The sequence below is a fragment of the Nilaparvata lugens genome, chromosome 8, assembly GCF_014356525.2.
Source record: "Nilaparvata lugens isolate BPH chromosome 8, ASM1435652v1, whole genome shotgun sequence".
Classification (NCBI taxonomy): domain Eukaryota; kingdom Metazoa; phylum Arthropoda; class Insecta; order Hemiptera; family Delphacidae; genus Nilaparvata; species Nilaparvata lugens.
This window is the reverse complement of record NC_052511.1, coordinates 6,959,605-6,979,095: the sequence shown is the minus strand read 5'-3', so window position 1 is coordinate 6,979,095 and position 19,491 is coordinate 6,959,605. Positions and strand designations below refer to the sequence as shown.

The window sequence follows — 19,491 nt, the reverse complement described above, 5'->3', positions numbered from 1 at the left end:
ACCTATAGCTGCAATCTATTATTGTAGGAGAATGGTGTAGCCCTTATATATACCTACCTATCCAATAGAATAGAATAAGTCTTTATTTGATAACTTGGCAGAGTTTCGATCAATATTACTCTACATAGCAAGAATAACATATAAATAGAACAATTTAATATATTGATGTGAGATGCTTAGAACATGTATCACATCCTAAAAGTGAATTTTCACCATTTTCTTTTATACAAAACCTACAATAATTTTTTCCTTTGTTGACAGCGTTCAGTTTTGACAAAAATGAATGAAAAATTGGAAAAGAATATCAAAGAAACGACAGACAAATATGAAGAGAAGATAAGCATTCAGGATAAAGAGGTGCGTTTTGACTTTTCTCCATGTTTATTAATTGATGAGATAGGTTTTTTATAAGATTTTGTTAGATGGTGAGGGAATGAGATGGGTTTTTGGTTTAAATTTCTTTGGAAAATATGTTCACTATATAATTTGAAGGGAACTTTGAATGAAAATACCTTTTATTATGAGCTACAGGTGGTCTGTAGAGAGAATTTGATTGACTTTAAATTAATATACATCCAGTATCCGATATATTTCTGGTTTCGTACCCTACTATTTCGATTAATAAAAATAATCAAGAGTTTGCTATATGCGTTGTATACCGTACAATAAGGTATTTCTCAATCTTGAGCATTCAAGGATTAAAGCTTAGAACGGTTGATAACGTTTTTCACATATTAAGGCTGTGCAAAGGCTAAAAATAAACTTTCTACTGGTGATATTTTTCAAAGTTTTTTGATTTGTATACTATCAAGCTATCAAAATGAAAAAGTTTTCTCAGGAAAACATTTTTTTCCGATCATTACTATTTGAGATAAGAGCGCCTAAAGTTTAAATTTTTGGGACAGAACATTTCAAGTTTGGTAAGAGATAAATCCATGAGATTTAGAGTATAGATTCTTCATGGTATTGTTGATCTAATAAAACAGAAATTTTCTGAAAATATCAATTTTTGAGAAAGTTATTCAATTTACCAAAAATGACCGAAAATAACTCAACTAGAACTTATTTTTGGTCATTTTTAGTAAATTGAATATAACTTTATCAAAAATTGATATTTTCAGGAAAATTTTGTTTTATTAGATCAACAATGGCCTACCATGAAGAATCTATCCTCGAAATCTCATGGATTTATCTCTTACCGAACTTGAAATGTTCTGTCCCAAAAATTTAAACTTTAGGCGCTCATATCTCAAAAAGTAATGATCGGAAAAAATGTTTTCCTGAGAGAACCTTTTCATTTTGATAGCTTGATAGTATACGAAACGAAAAACTTTGAGAAATATCACCAGTAGAAAGTTTATTTTTAGCTTTGCACAGCCTTAACTGTGCAGTATCCTTCTTCTTATTCTAATTGAGTTGATTATCCTACTCAATAAAAATGTTTACATTCACAATTTGCACAATATAACATTTCCATATAACAAATTTACATTGACAATATATAGCGGACACAGTACAATAATATTCTATTCTATTTCTATCTATTGGAAACTATCTACTGTCGAATTGAATAAGAGACTCGTCACTATATTCATGACGAACTGCAAAAGTTCTCATGAATAAAGTTCTCATGAATAAAGTTCTCATGAGACGATCTGCAAAAGTTCCATCCGTTTTGGACTATTTTCGATGACACTACAGTCTAATTTTTGAATATTAGTTATTAAAACTAGTATACTTACATGTGTGTATTTGAATATTATTTACTAGTAGTTCTGTGAACAGTAGACCTCGCGCAGTTATAAACCGCAGCCTCCTCTTATACTAACCATCAGAGTAAATCCTGTCTGTATGTCGTGTCGGTGAGATATCGGTGTGAAAACGGCTAATGACTGTTCGGGTTGGTGTATCAGAAATGCTAACATCAAAAGCTAATCTCCTTCAAGACATACTGTCAACAGGACAGCCTAAGTTCAAAGCAGAGAAAGTTCGAGAGACAATACTATGTTATTTTAGTTATTAATTGCATGCGTTATTGCACGCAATCAATAGTTCATTTAATAGTGCATAAAAATTGCATTCAATGAAGCATGCAATTTATATTCTGCACAGCAGCTGATTTTATACCAAGTTACATTGAGATATTGAATTGATGCATGCGTCATGGCATGCAATATTTATAATCAACTCGACAGCTGATTCATGATGAATAATAAATTATTCTATAATCTGATTTTTACTCTAATATTAGCGTATGAAGGAGGCTCCTTCTTCCTTTTATAATATCCTTGGAATGCAAAATTCCCAAAAAATCTTGTATATACGTCGACGCGCAATTAAAAAAGGAACATGCCTGTCAAATTTCATGATAATATATTACCGTGTTTCGCCGTAAATGCGCAACATTATAAACATATTTTAACATAAAGAGAAATGCCAAACCGTCGACTTGAATCTTAGACCTCACTTCGCTCGGTCAATTATTTGAATATATATTAGTTAAAATAATAACTGATTTTGAATATTAGACTGTAGTGTGGTCGAAAATAGTTCAAAATTAGAGACTTGAAATGTTGTCGAAAATCAACTTTATTTTAATAAAGATTATTATTTTACAGTTACTGTGTCTAATATACTATATATATTATATATATATTAATGTATATTCTATATTATTATATTTTAATAATTATCATTTCACAGTAACTGTAAAATAATAATATTCTTATTAAAATAAAGTGGATTCTTTTTTCAAGTCTCTTCAATTATGGGAAAGTTCCACAAAACATCAATATTCACGCTACAACTTAATATTATATTTGTCGAATAGGAGAATGTGATGGAAACATCTGTACCGGTTCTCTCTCATTGAGTTTTCAACCTTTTATATGCAAATTATTCACTAATAACATATTTTATTAGGGCTACTTTATATAAATTTGTTTTTAAAAACAAAAGGGTACTATGAAATTATTTTTTAACAAGTAGCATATTAATTGGTCCAAGCATTTGGTGTTTTAAATCTTCTAAATTCAAAGCTTTTCGACGAAAATTTGGACGAAATAACTTGAACTTGAACTTTTTACAGTAGAAAAATTAATGACCTATTTTTAAAATATAACTTTAACTTGAACTTTTTACAGTAGAAAAATAACCTATTTTTTGGACATGTTATTAATTATCAAAATTTGGAAATGGAATAGTTTTGGGCCAAGCCTATTGTTCCTTTCCAATCATATTTATAAGATTTATGATTGTATCCACAAATAAATGAATAATTTTATAGATTGCTCAACTGAAAAATCGTTTGCAAGAAGATTGTGATAGGATGAAAAACGAAATCAGAAAGATGAAAGAAACCTCGATAAAGGATAACGGTGAAGAGAAACTGCAGCTCAAAACAGAGGTGGAGTAAAGTGATATTTATTTAATTAATTTTTAAAATAGAATTATAGTACCCTTTTTGAAATTAATATAAAATTATATTGAAGTTGCTTTCTATGACGAAACACTATATAATAACTTTGTTAAAGTTCTGACACTGTGTTACTTGTAAATATTTGAGAAAACACTTACTTTTTTTGAGTCTTGAGGAATGCATTTCACTCCTGAAGAGGAGCTTCATCAGCCTATAAAATTATAGCCTAATTACAGCCGATAATATAAAATTATAGATTAAAAACTCAAATAATTATAACAACTAGTTTTGATGTTCCACATCATCTTCAGGGTTTTTTTATTTCATCAATATTATTCCATTGATAATTCATCGAATCAGAAGAATATGATAAAAAAGAGAAACATCAGAATTAATACAAAACTGTTTCTATTCCTAATTTGAATAGTTATTAAACCAGTATATAATCTAAATATGAGGTTTTAATCCCGGTAACAATTAATATTATTTATGATCACAAAAATGTACAGTCAAAATAATATGTGATCACTGTAAATTTGAACCTTCCATTATAAATAATGATTGTAAAATGAACCATTTTTCTCCAATTAACACTTCTCAGTGCCGGTTGCACAACAGCCGGTTGAATTTAACCCGTGATTAATTCCACGAGAACCAATCAGAGTGGCCGTCTTTTCAAAAACGCATTCTCTAATTATTGGTTCTCGTGAAATTAATCACGGTTAAAATTTAACCGGCTGTTGCGCAACCGAGACTCAGTGATGTACTGCCACTTTTTTCATCGTTTTACTCTTCTCATACCATAAATATCAATGTGAATTTTATACAATAATCACTATTCCATAATATAATGTAGCCTACTGTATTGGAAGAACTACTAAATATTGTTATAATTTCACATATTTGTTTCATCAATTATTCACAGGTCAGTGAATATAAGATAAAATTGGCCAATTTGACAAATGAAATGAATGATAAGATTAGACAATATGAAGGAAAAATCGACGCCATCAATAAAACTAAAGATTTGGAGGTGAGTTACTATATTATTGATATTATTACTCAACCTAATTTGTAATTCCTGTTGGAAATTCATCCAGCCGGCTAGTCAAACGAATTGAGTCTCGCTTTATTATTTTTAACAGAAATCAAAGAATTGAGCATCCATTGATATTACCTTACTCTAAAATGGCTATTTTATTTATTTACTTATTTCATTGGCAATTACAGATCATAATTATAATAAATATAATATGATTGGGAGAAGACAACAGGCATAGCCCAAAACTGTCTTCTCCCAAATTTTGATAGTATTTCAGTAGGCCTATGTCGATTCCTTGGCTTTTCATGAATCACTTAGTACGAATCAATTTTATTGTGTTGATGACATATAGTTGACTTCAGCCATAGTCACCTCTTATATAGGTAATAGAGGTGGCTATGCTTCAGATCTCAAGATCTAATTATATGCGAAAATATACGATTAACTCTGTCAGCTACTCCCATTACTGTATTCAAATATTCATATAGGTACTTTGTAATTGAAAATGATTGTTTTATCATTATTTTTTAATAAAATTTCGCTTTTAACATCTTCTTTGAATCCAAATAAGAGGAGGGAGAAAATGGATTATAAGGTAGAAAATATTTACCCTATGAAGGGGAAATATTATTCCATTTATATACCAAGCAGTGCTTTATCAAGTGATTTCTCTGGATTTCTGGACATATTGATTGCATGAGATATTAAATTACCTTATGTTACTTGGATTTTATGTACACATTTTTTACAATCAATTAAAAAATGTACTATTTTATAGAAAAGTCAACTTCGATAAAAATTCTTCAATTGAAATTAGGAAATACTGTTGGGGAAAGTACAGTTGGGCCGGTTTCCGAGCTCGGGATTCAACTAAGTTCTAGACTTTAAACAGCTGGAGTCAGAAAATTGGCTTTCCGAAACGGGGCATAGTCGCAGTTCACGATTAAATTAAATTTCAAAAACTAGAAAATTGACCCTGGAAGGGAGGGTGCCGAAAATGAAGGCAAACCTGGAGGAAGAAAACTACAAGGAAGACCAAGAAAGCGGTGGGTTGACGATGTGGAGGAGGATTTGCGAACACTGGGTGTAAGAAGATGGAGAAGAATAGCAGAAAGTAGAGAGAGATGGAAGGATGTGGTTGTCAAGGCTAAGGCTCTACATGGGCTGTAGTGTCAACAATGCTACTGATGATGATGAAAATTGAACACAAAATAAAATAAAAAAGAAATAGTATAAAGTTTCAGCTATTTTGAATTATTAGGAATCTTTCATTTTGTCAAGGAAAAACGTTTCCAATTATAAAAATCTGGTGTGGCACACTCACACAACTTTCCTTGCCGTTATGAAAATTGATCACCTGACGCTAGTGTTCACGCGCATCTCAAGTCTACTATGATCAAAGATCTAAGCCAGCTGGTGATAGGACAATAACGCTGGAGACACTCGAGGTATGCTATCTCTTCATAGTGAATGATTTAACCGAATCAACAGTTGCCAACAGTTTGCAATTGAATAATCACATTTTCTGAAATTTCGAGCTTATTTTCAATTTTAGGTAAAAATGTTACTGAACATTAATTGTAGATATTTTCATGCTCAATCTTTTCCATCTGAATTTTTCTGTTTAAACTGTATCTGAAGCCTGATAATCGGGAATCTAAAATTCAACTTTGCATAGATGGGGTAGATATCCTGGAATTTTTACAGATATGGGACTTGTGGCAGTTGATAGAACTTATATCAATGACTATTGTAGGTATGAATTTATCAGAATCGTTGGAGCCGTTTTCGATAAAATCGCGAGAAACCCTGTTTTTGACAACATTTTCACCATTTTAGCCGCCATCTTGAATTGCATTCGATCGAAATTTTTCGTGTCGGATCCTTATATTGCAAGGACCTTATAAGTTCCAAATTTCAAGTCATTTCGTTAATTGGGAGATGAGATATCATGTACACAGACACACATACACTCATACACACACACACATACAGACCAATACCCAAAAACCACTTTTCTGGACTCAGGGGACCTTAAAACGTATAGAAATTTGGGTACCTTAATTTTTTCGGAAAGCAATACTTTCCTCACCTATGGTAATAGGACAAGGAAAGTAAAAATGAGAAAATAAAGATTATCATAAAAACAGCGACTACGCCCCGTTTCGGAAAGCCAATTTTCTGTCTCTAGACCTTAGACCTGTTCAGTGTTCAACCTCTAGAACTTAGCTAATTTCCGAGTTTGGGAACCGGCCCTTATAGTTCTAGCTCTAGGTAACTGCTTCTGCATCCCAAACACTTGAAATTTCAACCGAGTTTTGTCTATCATTGATCTGTTCTAGTTGTGTATGCAGAAGATGACTCTAATATCTGACTTTTCGGTTACCAGACAGAAAGAGCTGGAGAATATCATTTCAGTCTTGGACGAGAAATACCAGGCTCGTCTCATGGCAACAGACACATTCAAGTCCGAATCAAAAGGAAATCAAGAGGTGAATTTTCAATAAATTTCATATAAGATCTCACTCAAAATAGATACACGAAGGATATTATGTTAAATACCGTAATTGTGTTTCCTAAACAATAACGCTATAAAAATCCCAATCAAAATAGATAGGCTACATGATGTATTTGTTAATAACTTTTTTTGTCATAGTCATTCATTATCAGCTGTTTTCCATGCATGAAATCAAGTCTGTAAACAGCTGTTTGCAGAACAAATAAACAGTAATGATTCTCATTACAGTATATTGTACTGTAATGAAACAATATGATTTCTTTACAGTCGAGTATTTTTCCTAGTTCCGAAATAGGAACAGCAAAACTGCTACAAAAAACACCTTCAGTGCTAAAGGTGGAAGTTTTGTCAACTTCCACAAAATTCCTGATCCGGAATTTGTAAACTACCTGGGTTATGTTTATAGAATGCATGATTGTAGTATCTTCAGAACAATCAAGTAATGTTTTCTATTTATCAATTATTCTTCTTTAGATTATCATGACAAAAAATCTGGTGTGGTACACTCACACAACTTTCCTTGCTCATATTTGAAACTACGATCAGACTTTTGTATATGTGTGTATATAATTGTTTTCAGAGTACTTTTTCCTTTGTGTAGATTGTGAAATTCGATGATTTTTCTAGTCGTCATTTTTTTTAAGTCGTCAAAACAGCTGTTCTACAGATGAAATATCTCGACTATGTGTTCTTTTTATGAACCGCGCTACCTCATGCACGAGAAGGAGGTTACTAAGTCCATTTCTCAAGGATGGGGTGGACCCCCCATTAGTTTCCCAGAAAGGAGACTCATGCCAGTTGATAGAGCTGATGAATAACTATACAGGGTATGAATTTGAAAAAAAAATCGGTCAAGTTATTTTTGAGAAAATCGTGAAAAACATCATTTTTTGAAAATTATCCGCCATTTTTCTCAAGAATATTACGGAGCTCCTGCAATTTTCTCAGAAATGAGACTCATGTCAGTTGATAGGGCTTATAAATAGCTATCCATGGTATGAATTTGAAGAAAATCGTTAAAGCCGTTTTTGAGAAAACCGTGAATAACATGGTTTTTTAGTGATTATATGCCATTTTTCACAAGAATATTACGGAGCTCCTGCAATTTTCCCAGAAATGAGACTCATGTCAGTTGATAGGGCTAAATAGCTATCCATGATATGAATTTGAAGAAAATCGTTAGAGCCGTTTTCGAGAAAACCGTGAAAAACATGGTTTTTTAGTCATTATCCGCCATTTTGTCCGCCATCTTGGATTGAATTTTATTGAATTTCTTGTTGTCAGATCCTCATGGTATAAGGACCTTAAGTTTAAATTTTCAAGTCAATCGGTTGATTAGGAATGGAGTTATCGTGTTCACAGACATACACACACACACACACACACACACACCACACACACACACACACACACACACACACACACACCCAAAAATCATGTTTTTGGACTCAGGGGACCTTGAAACGTATAGAAAACTTGAAATTAGGGTACCTTAATTTTTTTTGGAAAGCAACTTTCCTTACCTATGGTAATAGTGCAAGGAAAGTAAAAATGGTGTACGTTACTTGGACGTAAATGTCTTTTGCGAGGCTATAACGCCTCGACTAGAAACATCATTCTCGCCTGCAAAAGACCTCTTCCCATCCTTGTGACGTAAGATACTATTTCACAGTCTAGACACTGTTTCCATGTAAATAGTTGAATAACACTTACTTTTTGATGAGAAATAAGGAATGCATTACACTCCTGATGAGGAGGTTCATCAGTCTCAAGGATTCCAAATTACTCATCAAAAAGTAAGTGTTTTTTTTTTTTTAATATTCACGTTGAATGAAACACAGTGTCTAGACTATAGCAGAGTTAATATAAAATGTTTGTGGATAACAACATCATGGCTGTTTCCTGAACAAAACGTGATAAATTTATCAATTTTCTAAGCGCTTCAAAAACTCGTGATCTGTGAAATTGTGTTTAGATAACTGCTTTAGAAAATGATTCTGGAAGATTTGAATTCCAGATTCTGATTCAAATGAAGTATATTCGGGTATATGACAGATCAAGGCCCGGTTGCACAAAAGACGGTTAAATTTTAACCGTGATTAATTTCACGAGAACCAATCAGGGAAGTCATATTTTCTAAAAGGTCTGATTCATGTTTCCGTTGATCAATTCACTCTACTATAATAATACCGTACATCAGGCATATGATAGCATACAACAAAAATGAGGTATTTTGGTTAAATGTGACTTAGATCGCCCAAATCCTTGTATATATGGTGGTATATGGAAGTATCAAATAGCCTATATATTATGATGAAGCTGGTATTGATATTCCAAATGAAAAAAAAAGTAGAAACTTTTAGCACTGATGTATTCTCTAACAACAATTATAAATATGTGTTTCCTTTGATTTTCTCATTCCTTTTTCTCTCATCTCTGAATGTTTCCTCGATTTTATAATACTGTAGTACCTATTTCACGTGAAACGTACTTATCTGATAACTACAGTCGAACCTCTGTATAACGAAGTCGATTATCCCGAGAAAAAATTCGCTGCAGAGAGGTATTCGTTATTGAGAGTTTCTGTCAAGAAAACTGCCACGATCCTATGGATCTTATAATATCGTATCACGGCGGTAAATAAATGAATATGGTACATAGAACATAATCATCGCGAACGTAGGTAGGGTATCTATTAGGCCAATATTAATATGGAAATTTGAAAATTCATGCTGTTTAAAAAAACATGTTTTTTAAATATTTATAGAATGTAATAAGTAAGTAAACTCACCAATTTATTTTCAGAAAGCTTGATTTGTACTATTAGTAGAGTTTAATCAAAGTACATACTCTGTAGCAATATTTTTCAACTCTTTACACTAGGCTACTATTAGATGGAACGCAAAATACGTTTATTTTGTCAATAACTTCACAATAAATACTATAATAACTCAACTTTCCTATTTTTTAATGTTTTATATTTAGAAAAGTGAGTAATTTTCGGTTGAATTTTGTATTTGAATGAAAAATCATGTTCAATAAACGACTCACATCTATTCAAACAGTCAGACATGTCTAGTATACTATTTTTCAGTTTCAATCCTTGCCTGATAATTTTGAAAGCCTCTAGAATTCTTGATCTGACGGATTCTTCTCCTCAGGTTCGTCACAGCTATCATCATCATAGTCAGTTCAAAGAATTGAAATATGTGACAAAAGCAAGAACGGGGAAGTACAGTCGTTCACCTGCCTGGTCTACAATAATGACAAGTTCTTGGAATTTAATTTCCAGTAACTTGCATTTAATTTCCGACATGTGTTCCACCCTCTATTGACTGTCTACCACCCTATCTTCTTCCTACCTGAATTGCCATTATTTTTAGTCTATAGACCGTTCTGCTGAAACTAAACAATTCCTTGAAAATAACCGTCTGCTTCCTATACACACTACACTTTGTATGTTGAAGTCAAGAGAAAACTTTGTTGTTGAGAGGTCCGAAATTCGTTAAATAGAGGTAAATAAGCAGCCAAAACTCCAAAATGTGATGGGACCAGGTAAAAATTCGTTGTGTAGAGGATTTCGTTAAGTAGAGGTTCGTTATAGAGAGGTTCGTCTGTATATTAATTGTTGTCAGTAGTTCTAATAAATCTGATTCAACTAATAATGGTCTAAATTCTGTTACAGGTGATGCAATTTAAAATTGAACTAGACGAAGATATCAAGCAACAAAATGAACCGGACCCGATTATTCCAAATGATATTATAATATGAAGCATTCCGAATCCTGTGAAATGGAGCCTTAAATTCAAGTACAGAAGAATATTGGAAGCTCTATGTTTCATCATAATTCGAAATAATTCGTATCGTTACACATGAAAATTCAATATCAAAAACTCCATTAAAAATGAATTGATAATTTCGCAGTTTAATTAAAATCATCTATTGCAAAACTTTTCAATGAATATTTGAGTATTATTTTTATTTACTTTCCATAATCTGAATAATGAGGGATTATTCATCTTTCCAATACTTATTGAGTACCTAAATTTGTAGTGAATAGAATTCAATAAGCAATTGAATATATACGCCTATCCCAGTGAGTTCCACATTCAAGGACTTTATTATCTTCATAATATCATGGTTCTTGGATTTCCCCCAAAAAACATTATTTTCTTAATTATTTATTTATACAATATGACAATTTCTACTGAGTCTAAGACCCATAGGGGTACAAAAACAAAATAGCACTGCACACGAATAAACGGAAAATGTAAAACTAAAATTATAATTAATGAGTAGGCTACAGTTAAAATGCTGTAAAAATTAGTTCGAAGTTTTGAATAGAGTTATATTTCAACAGATTGATATCCAGTGAAAAATTTCATTTCTACTTATAGGCCTATAACTTGTAGGCCTTAGTTTGGTAGAAAGTTAGTGGGGAGGATCATTTTAATATTCTTTCCGAAGAATGGACATTGATATGTCCAAAGCTCCGCCAATTTATGTAGATGCATAACAATATAATTATCTATAGTTATTATATTACAAACAGCTTTTTCATATCATATACAGTTCAATAATTATTTTCTTAGTCTATATTATGTAAATTCATCTATAATTTTTCTGTATTGTAAGCTATTGTATATAAGTGTATAAGCCAGTATATATAGTAATCTACATAAATAAAGTACTCAATCAATCAGTATAACTGAGTTTTATTCTCATAATATTATTCAGGTAAACTGATACAAAAGTCATGGTTTAAGATGCTTCTATCTTCTAACTCATGTCAATTGAAACTGCAAAATGCGAAGTAGAATAATATTATTTTCCTCTTAAATATTATCTGTGTACGGTTTTGAAAATGATTCTATATTTTATTTAATATTATTTGTATGAATAGCACATGCTCACTTTTTAAATATTTCTTTTCAAATCGAGTAGGTCTATATCATGCCAATTTTTCCCAGTTAGTCATTCACTGATGCACAATGATAAGCCTACATTCATCATAATTATCATTCACTACTTCCATCAGCTCTCAACAGTCATTATCAACGTGATGGAAAAAGATAATAATTTTCATTTTTCAATAATTAGGCTACTTGATAATGTCCAGTCATGAAATTTTACCAATTCCCAAATATGATTTCTACGAATTGGCTATTAGTTACTGAACTCATTAATCCCTATCAGTATTTGTTCATCAATTGTACATTAATGCTTCTCATTTATCAACATCTCCCAACTCTTATAATCATAGGTATAATATACCAACATTAAAAATTTTCATAAAAAATACTTGAAATTTCATTTCACGTTTCCAACTTAACGTGTAAGTACAAACAACTCGTGTGTAGCCGAAGCTCAAACAGCAAAGATGATGTCATTATGACGTAATAATGATGCTTGGGTCAAATTATAGCGGGAAAGTATACCTACGATATAGTAGAGTAGTATAGCCGGTGGTTGAAGTGGGAAAGAAATTTCTCTCCACTAATACTATAGCCACAATGTGACTCTACAACGGACAACAATGAATATAGACCAATAAATATCATTCATAGATATATACTTATTGGCCAAGTTATCCCCGCGTTGTGTCCATCCACCATACTGGAAAGAGAGGGACCAGAGAGAGGAAGAAAAAAAGAGAAATAACAGATAGAGAGAGATAGTGTGTGAGGGAATGAGAGGTAGTGAGAGTGTGAGAGAGAAAGACTTGTCCCCATCAGCTGCACTGAAAGTTCAGAGAAGGTAGTCTTTCTGTTGTTGGTGGGGGAAACGTGACTCCTGCGACCGTTGTGGTTTCTCACTCCTTCACGCTCTCTCTCTCTTTTGAGTTTCTATCTACCTTCTTCACTCAGTTCTCTCCAAGTCAGTCAGGACTCAGAAACTCACGCAACAATTAGTAATGTGCTGACTGCTGATCAGGGCATGGAGTTCTTGCTTGTGTTCTCCAGCAGCTGTTGAAAAGGACCGCACCCCGGAAAACTATTGGATACCTGTGTTCAATTTTGAGAGCCATCTTCTATATTGGAATGTGAGTAAATACACTTGTAAGTTCTACATTATTTATCTTATTCAACGGGTAGGTACACTGTTTATCTAGTTATTCTTATATGGAAGTGTTATCTTGTAATTTGTTGTAACCTCAATATTATATCCGATTGATGTTGTTCATTGAATAGTTTGCTATAGAATTCCTTTATTGAAAGTTGATTGATATTTGACATCTAACAAAAATCTTTGATTATTTTTAGATTTTTGTTTATTGGTCTGTTTTTCGCGGGTAGACCAATTTTCAACGATATGGTTTGCAGTGGCGCCATTTCACCAAACTGCTAGGGGGGGGGGGCAAAAACCAAGAGATATGAGGGGGGAAGGAATACCCCCAAAGGATAGAGGGTCCTGGGTTTTTCCCCATAATTACATTTGAAGTTATTATATTCTTCATTTTTTCCAGTTTTATACAAATGTGGTTGAAGTATCAATACAAACATATACATTATTGAATAGAAAGAAAAATGAAAATCTCAGTACCCTTTATGAATTATTTAATCACAACATGTTTCGGACATTGGTGCCATTTTCAAGTTGTGATATCACTGAAAATCAGCCGTCAAGTGATATCACTTGAAAATGGCATCAATGTCCGAAACATGTTGTGATTAAATAATTCATAAAGGGTACTGAGATTTTTATTTTTCTTTCTATTTCTATAAAAAGTAGCCCTATACAGAAAAGAGATATATACATTATTAGTTATTAAATATTTATTAGAAATATAGGCTTACAGAGAGGCCCTAAAGTAGGAATACACTGGAACTGATTTCTTAAAAATCATGGAAACAGATAAATTTTTCTTTTACAATGACAATTTCAACTATTTCATTGGGATCATATTCTAATTGGAAAATAACTTTCAGTTAGAAAGCTAAAGAAAGATTAAGCTGTTCCCATAATTCTCACCAACTCTGTACATACATTTTTGATTGTCTGATTGTGCCCTTTCTTTTGCTTTCACTGTGACATCTTGCAACTTGTTAATTCTCACGTTGAAATTTATGCAATCACTCACTTATTGTGCCCTCATCAATAATTGTACCCATTCTATATTTAAGCTTCAACTATACCACAGAGAAAAATATATTCTCCATTACTCCGTACCCTTATATACCTAGCCATACTTTCAAGGCAATTTTGCTACATTGTTGATACTGTAGAAGGAGCTATACTACTGCAGTTTAAAAAAAAGTATCAAATCAGTATGAGATTCTATGGATTCGTGTAGATAGACCCGAATTTTCATTATTCATATGATCCTTGGGGGGGGGGGTGGCCTAGGCCCCCCTGCCACCCCTAAGTGGCGCTTGTATGAATATTACTGTATGTTCAGTTTATGTATATTACTGTATGTTATGAATAGTTTGTATGAATATTACTGGATGCTTAGTCCTACTCATTTCCCATCAGTATTTATTGTTCATTGTCAATGTGCGGTAATGCTTTTGGATGAAAAAGACTAAGAAATTGTCAAAAACCACTGATTTATTGATAATTAGAATTAAATCAGTGGTTTTTGGCAATTTCTCAGTCTTTTCCATTCAATATGTTATTACCACAATATCAACTTCTCAACTACACAAAAAGGTAATGCTTTTCACTTATTAGCATTTTCCCAACTTTTATCATCATAGATATAATTATTGATACCATCAATGAATAATTATGAATGATGTTATCAATGAATTTTCATAAAATATACTCAAATATTTCATTCCACGTTTCAAACTTAGCATACAAACAACTCGTGTGTAGCCGAAGCCCAAACAGCAAAGATGATGTCATTATGACGTAATAATGATGCTTGGGTCAAATTGTAGCGGGAAAGTATACCTACGATATAGTAGAGTAGTATAGCCGGTGGTTGAAGTGGGAAAGAAATATCTCTCCACTAATACTATAGCCACAATGTGACTCTCCAACGGACGGACAACAATGAATATAGATCAATAAATATCATCCATAGATATATATTTGATGGCTGAGTTATCCCCACGTCGTGTCATCCCCACACTGGAAAGAGAGGGACCAGAGAGAGAAAGAAAAAAAGAGAAATAACAGATAGAGAGAGATAGTGTGTGAGGGAATGAGAGGTAGTGAGAGTGTGAGAGAGAAAGACTTGTCCCCATCAGCTGCACTGAAAGTTCAGAGAAGGTAGTCTCTCTGTTGTTGGTGGGGGAAACGTGACTCTCCTGCGACCGTTGTGGTTTCTCACTCCTTCACACTCTCTCTCTCTCGAGTTTCTATCTACCTTCTTCACTCAGTTCTCTCCAAGTCAGTCAGGACTCAGAAACTCACGCAACAATAAATTAGTAATGTGCTGACTGCTGATCAGAGCATGGAGTTCTTGCTTGTGTTCTCCAGCAGCTGTTGAAAAGGCCGCACCCCGAAAAACTATTGGATACCTGTGTTCAATTTTGAGAGCCATCTTCAATTGGAATGTGAGTAAATACACTTGAAAGTTCAACATTATTTATCTTATTCAACGGGTAGGTACACTGTTTATCTAGTTATTCTTATATGGAAGTGTTATCTTGTAATTTGTTGTAACCTCAATATTATATCCGATTGATGTTCATTGAATAGTTTGCTATAGAATTCCTTTATTGAAAGTTGATATTTGACAAAGATCTTTGATTATTTTTAGATTTTTGATCCAACAAAGATCTCTGTTTATTGGTCTGTTTTTCGCGGGTAGTGAGTAGTCAATCCTATATAACAGGGCTCTCCAACCTACGGCCCGCGGGCCACATCCGGCCTGTGGATGGATTTTGTCCGGCCCGCCGAGAGTTATTGCAACAGATTAAAAAATATATATTTATACGCATTTTTGACAACAACTGTACAGTACTCTTCTCTTACTAGCCACTCCATTTCTTAATAAGTGTAGAATTAGCTGTAAACAAGCAGCGATCAACCATTGCGAGGTATTAGCAAATGGTCCATCAAGTCAAATTCCACGTACATCCTTGTTTTTGGCCCTCCAAGCCTCCCTAGAATTAACAATGTGGTCCTTGGATGAAAAAGGTTGGAGACCCCTGCTATATAATACAAGAGCTTCAATAAAATGTCCATGAAAATTGGAATTTAATTCTCTCTCAACTCTTCTCATATTATGAGAGCTGTGTGTTCTGCATTGTCAACTTGGAGTTAGAGAGAATTGAATTTCAATCTTCATGGACATTTATTGAAGCTCTTGTATCCAAAATTCAATAATATTGTTAAAAATATTAAGTTAAAAGAATGAAAAAAGTTGAAGTACCATATTAATTAACTACAATAAGCTGTCTATTTAGTAGTGAGATAAAATTTTTATAGAAATATTTATAGAATTGACTTTTAGAAGTACCGTAGCTATAGTCTCAGTCACTCTTAGTTTATTAAAATAACAAGCAACTAGTTTTTGTTTTTACACGATAGAATAGAATAGAACTTTATTAACATAATTCAGATAATACAAAAAAAGAGAAAAAGAAAACTCATTCACAAAAACACCTCGTTTGAAAAATGAATTCAAAATAACAATAAATTATGTTCTCTTTCGACAAAGTAAAAAGTTCTTTAGGCTTGGCCGAAGCCGTCAGCCGGGTTGATAGTTTAATAGTTTATACGGGTGTATAGTTGTTACACGATCATTTAGTAATTGATTATTATTTTAGACACACATTATTTACTTATAATGCTTGAATGCAAGTTTTTTAAAACCATTTGCTTAATATATTAATTTGCTATCCAATGAATGAATGAATGAATGATAAAATAAATAAATATTCTAGATATTACTGTATTTTGATTGTTTAAAATCCACGTTCGTTTCCCGCGAGAACGATATCACTTAATTTTGCTTACTACTTAGCTTATCGCCAGAATATCGCTTATTTTCGCAAGTATTTTATTCTTGACTTATCAATATTTTTTCAGCAATTACATAATGAGTTCCATTTTCTCATAATATTGTAGGTCAATAATAAACTACCGGGGAAACCCGTCGATTCTTTTCCCTTCTATTTATTTGAATTGTACCAATCTCTCTCACTGTGGAGCTTGAGAGTAGTTTTAGCATGTCTGCAGCACTAAACTTGATGTTAAGAGTTGCTTCACACCTCTAAAAATTCATTTAGCTCCCGGCAAATAACCTAAAACCGGTCTCCCAATTTTTTCCCTCTGCTAAACTGGTTCATTTCGCCTCAAATTGTCATTGTTCTATTGAAATTGGCATTGTAACTTAGTTTAATTTCAATTTTTAATCAATTTCATTACATAACATCATTGTCTGGGAATATTCCCATTTGATAACTTGTCAAATTGGTCTTATAATTTATAAAAACATACATAATAATAACAAACAATAAAATTAGTTTCATTTAAATTTAGTATCATTTACTGTGGCATGACTATAAAATTGTGGGAGGGGTGACCCATGAGTGATTTCCATCCCTTGGGAAATCAACCGAAAATTATAAAGCTACAAAAAACAGTGTTTTAGACGTTCCCATGACGCTGAGCAGCCTTCATGCTTTTTATCCTTAAATTATTTACAGTGGCTCAGATACTATAATAATTTTATCATACTCTTTATAATATAATCTGCAAATTTTGGTTGAAGTCCCTTATTCTATAATTATGTTCATGCAGATCTTTCCACTCAATTTTTTTCGAAGCAAAGAAGCAATTTATTGTATTCATACTTCAATTTTTGCTACTCAAATAACAAAACTCTTCCAACAAAAACTGTAGACTATAATTCGTATTCAACTATTCTATGAACAAATCATTTAGATGTGCATTGGATATTTTTCAATATCTATATCGATGTTATAACATTTCAACTACCTAATATTGAGAAATAATTGGATCCAATAAAGTTATTTAGCTCTACAATCAACTTAGCTATTATATGCTATACACATTCGCCTATTGTATTCTGAATGTTTATATGTTATAGCGTTTCATTAACCCCATATTCCTATCATTTATAAGCTGAAAAAATCTGGTGTGGCGCACTCACACAACTTTCCTTACCGTTATGAAAATTGATCACCTGACGCTAGTGTTCCCGCGCATCTCAACTCAAGTCTACTACTCAAAGATTTGAGCCAGCTGGTGACAGGGAAATAACGCTGTAGTCACACAATCATGAGGTCTGCTATCTCTTCATAGTGGATGATTTAATAGAATCAACAATAATTTGCAATTGAATATTCACATTTTCTCGAATTTAAAGCTTATTTTCAATTTTAGGTGAAAATGTTACTGAACATTAATTGTAGAGATTTTCATGCTCAATCGTCTACTCCACTTGATTTTTTTTGTTTCAATTGTATCTGAAGCCTGATAATTGGGAATCTATCTGCATTGATGGGGCGGAGCTCCTGAAATTTTTACAGATATGGGACTTGTGGCAATTGATAGAGCTTATCGATGACTATTTTAGGTATGAATTTGATCAAAATCGTTGGAGCCGTTTCCGAGAAAATCACGAAAAACCCTATTTTTGACAACATTTTCGCCATTTTAGCCGCTATCTTGAATTGCATTTGATCGAAATTGTTCCTGTCGGATCCTTATAGTGAAAGTTCCAAATTTCAAGTCATTCCGTTAATTGGGAGATGAGATATCGTGTACACAGACGCACATACACTCATACACACACACACACACACACACACATACATACCAATACCCAAAAACCAGTTTTTTGGACTCAGGGGACCTTGAAACGTATAGAAATTCAGAAATTGGGGTACCTTATTTTTTTTTCGGAAAGCAATACTTTCCTTACCTATGGTAATAGGGCAAGGAAAGTAAAAACATTGAAAGATGCTCATCACAATTATTGAAATATCGTCATAGCGTGCAAATTCAGAATATTTTCCAATTCTCAATGAAGGTTGTAATGAGCACCGTTTAATGCTTTCAGATTATGGATGAGATGAATAATAATTTATGAATATGAGAATAATGAAACGCAAATATATATAATATATAACTATTAATGATCTGTGAAAATATTCTTTAAGATATTTAATAACCATTAAAGAATTTGTATAAAAGTGTTTCATGTTTTACGCAAATTAAACTTGACCGCAAAGGTTTTTGAACTTGATAAGCATAATGTTGTAGGTGACCAATGTTGAAAAGCTTTTAACGGCGCTTGGCTTTCCAAATTTTTTCTGCTTGCAATGAAGGCCTACAATAACATACTGCGTTGATGGCGGTACTGTAATACAATATAGAGGCCTTATCACTTGCTACTATTGAACGGTTCAGTTACTATGAAAGCCGAAATAGCTCAGTTGGGAGAGCGTTAGACTGAAGATCTAAAGGTCCCTGGTTCGATCCCGGGTTTCGGCATTATATTTTATGAAAATTAATAGAGTATATTCATAAAATTAATAGAAAATTTGATTGCAAAGGATTACTACATTGCTGCTACATTCTATTAT

General features: G+C 32.7%; 2 protein-coding genes and 1 non-coding gene across 4 annotated transcripts in view; all 3 read left to right on the top strand.

The window, feature by feature from the left end:
• Positions 1-265: 265 nt before the first annotated feature.
• LOC120352608 lies at positions 266-11,472 on the top strand. 2 transcript variants are annotated; one of them, XM_039433833.1, is made up of 5 exons: positions 266-357; positions 3,287-3,406; positions 4,344-4,451; positions 6,803-6,952; positions 10,664-11,472. In XM_039433833.1, exons 1-5 carry the CDS (start codon positions 280-282, stop codon positions 10,748-10,750), a joined length of 543 nt encoding a protein of 180 aa, XP_039289767.1. In that variant the 5' UTR covers positions 266-279; the 3' UTR covers positions 10,751-11,472. The 2 variants fall into 2 exon arrangements, with proteins under 2 accessions (XP_039289767.1, XP_039289768.1); XM_039433834.1 differs by having other exon boundaries at positions 6,850-6,952; positions 10,664-11,137.
• Positions 11,473-15,303: 3,831 nt separating this feature from the next.
• The window catches only part of LOC111063101 (multiple inositol polyphosphate phosphatase 1), a 64,767-nt gene continuing 60,579 nt past the window's right edge, over positions 15,304-19,491 (top strand). The window contains exon 1 of the mRNA XM_039435061.1: positions 15,304-15,486. The gene's annotated coding sequence lies outside the window, so the exon portion shown is untranslated. The remainder of the gene's footprint in view (positions 15,487-19,491) is intronic.
• Positions 19,327-19,399, top strand: Trnaf-gaa. The gene has a single exon. It is a non-coding gene; the product is annotated as a tRNA-Phe (tRNA).

What these genes read in the sequence shown, in the direction of transcription:
- LOC120352608 (XM_039433833.1), top strand. Translation starts at nt 280, where the DNA reads ATGAATGAAAAATTGGAAAAGAATATCAAAGAAACGACAGACAAATAT. An exon ending in TAAGCATTCAGGATAAAGAG is followed by an intron (nt 358 to 3,286) that starts GTGCGTTTTGAC and finishes ATAATTTTATAG; the next exon opens with ATTGCTCAACTGAAAAATCG. An exon ending in AATCAAAAGGAAATCAAGAG is followed by an intron (nt 6,953 to 10,663) that starts GTGAATTTTCAA and finishes ATTCTGTTACAG; the next exon opens with GTGATGCAATTTAAAATTGA.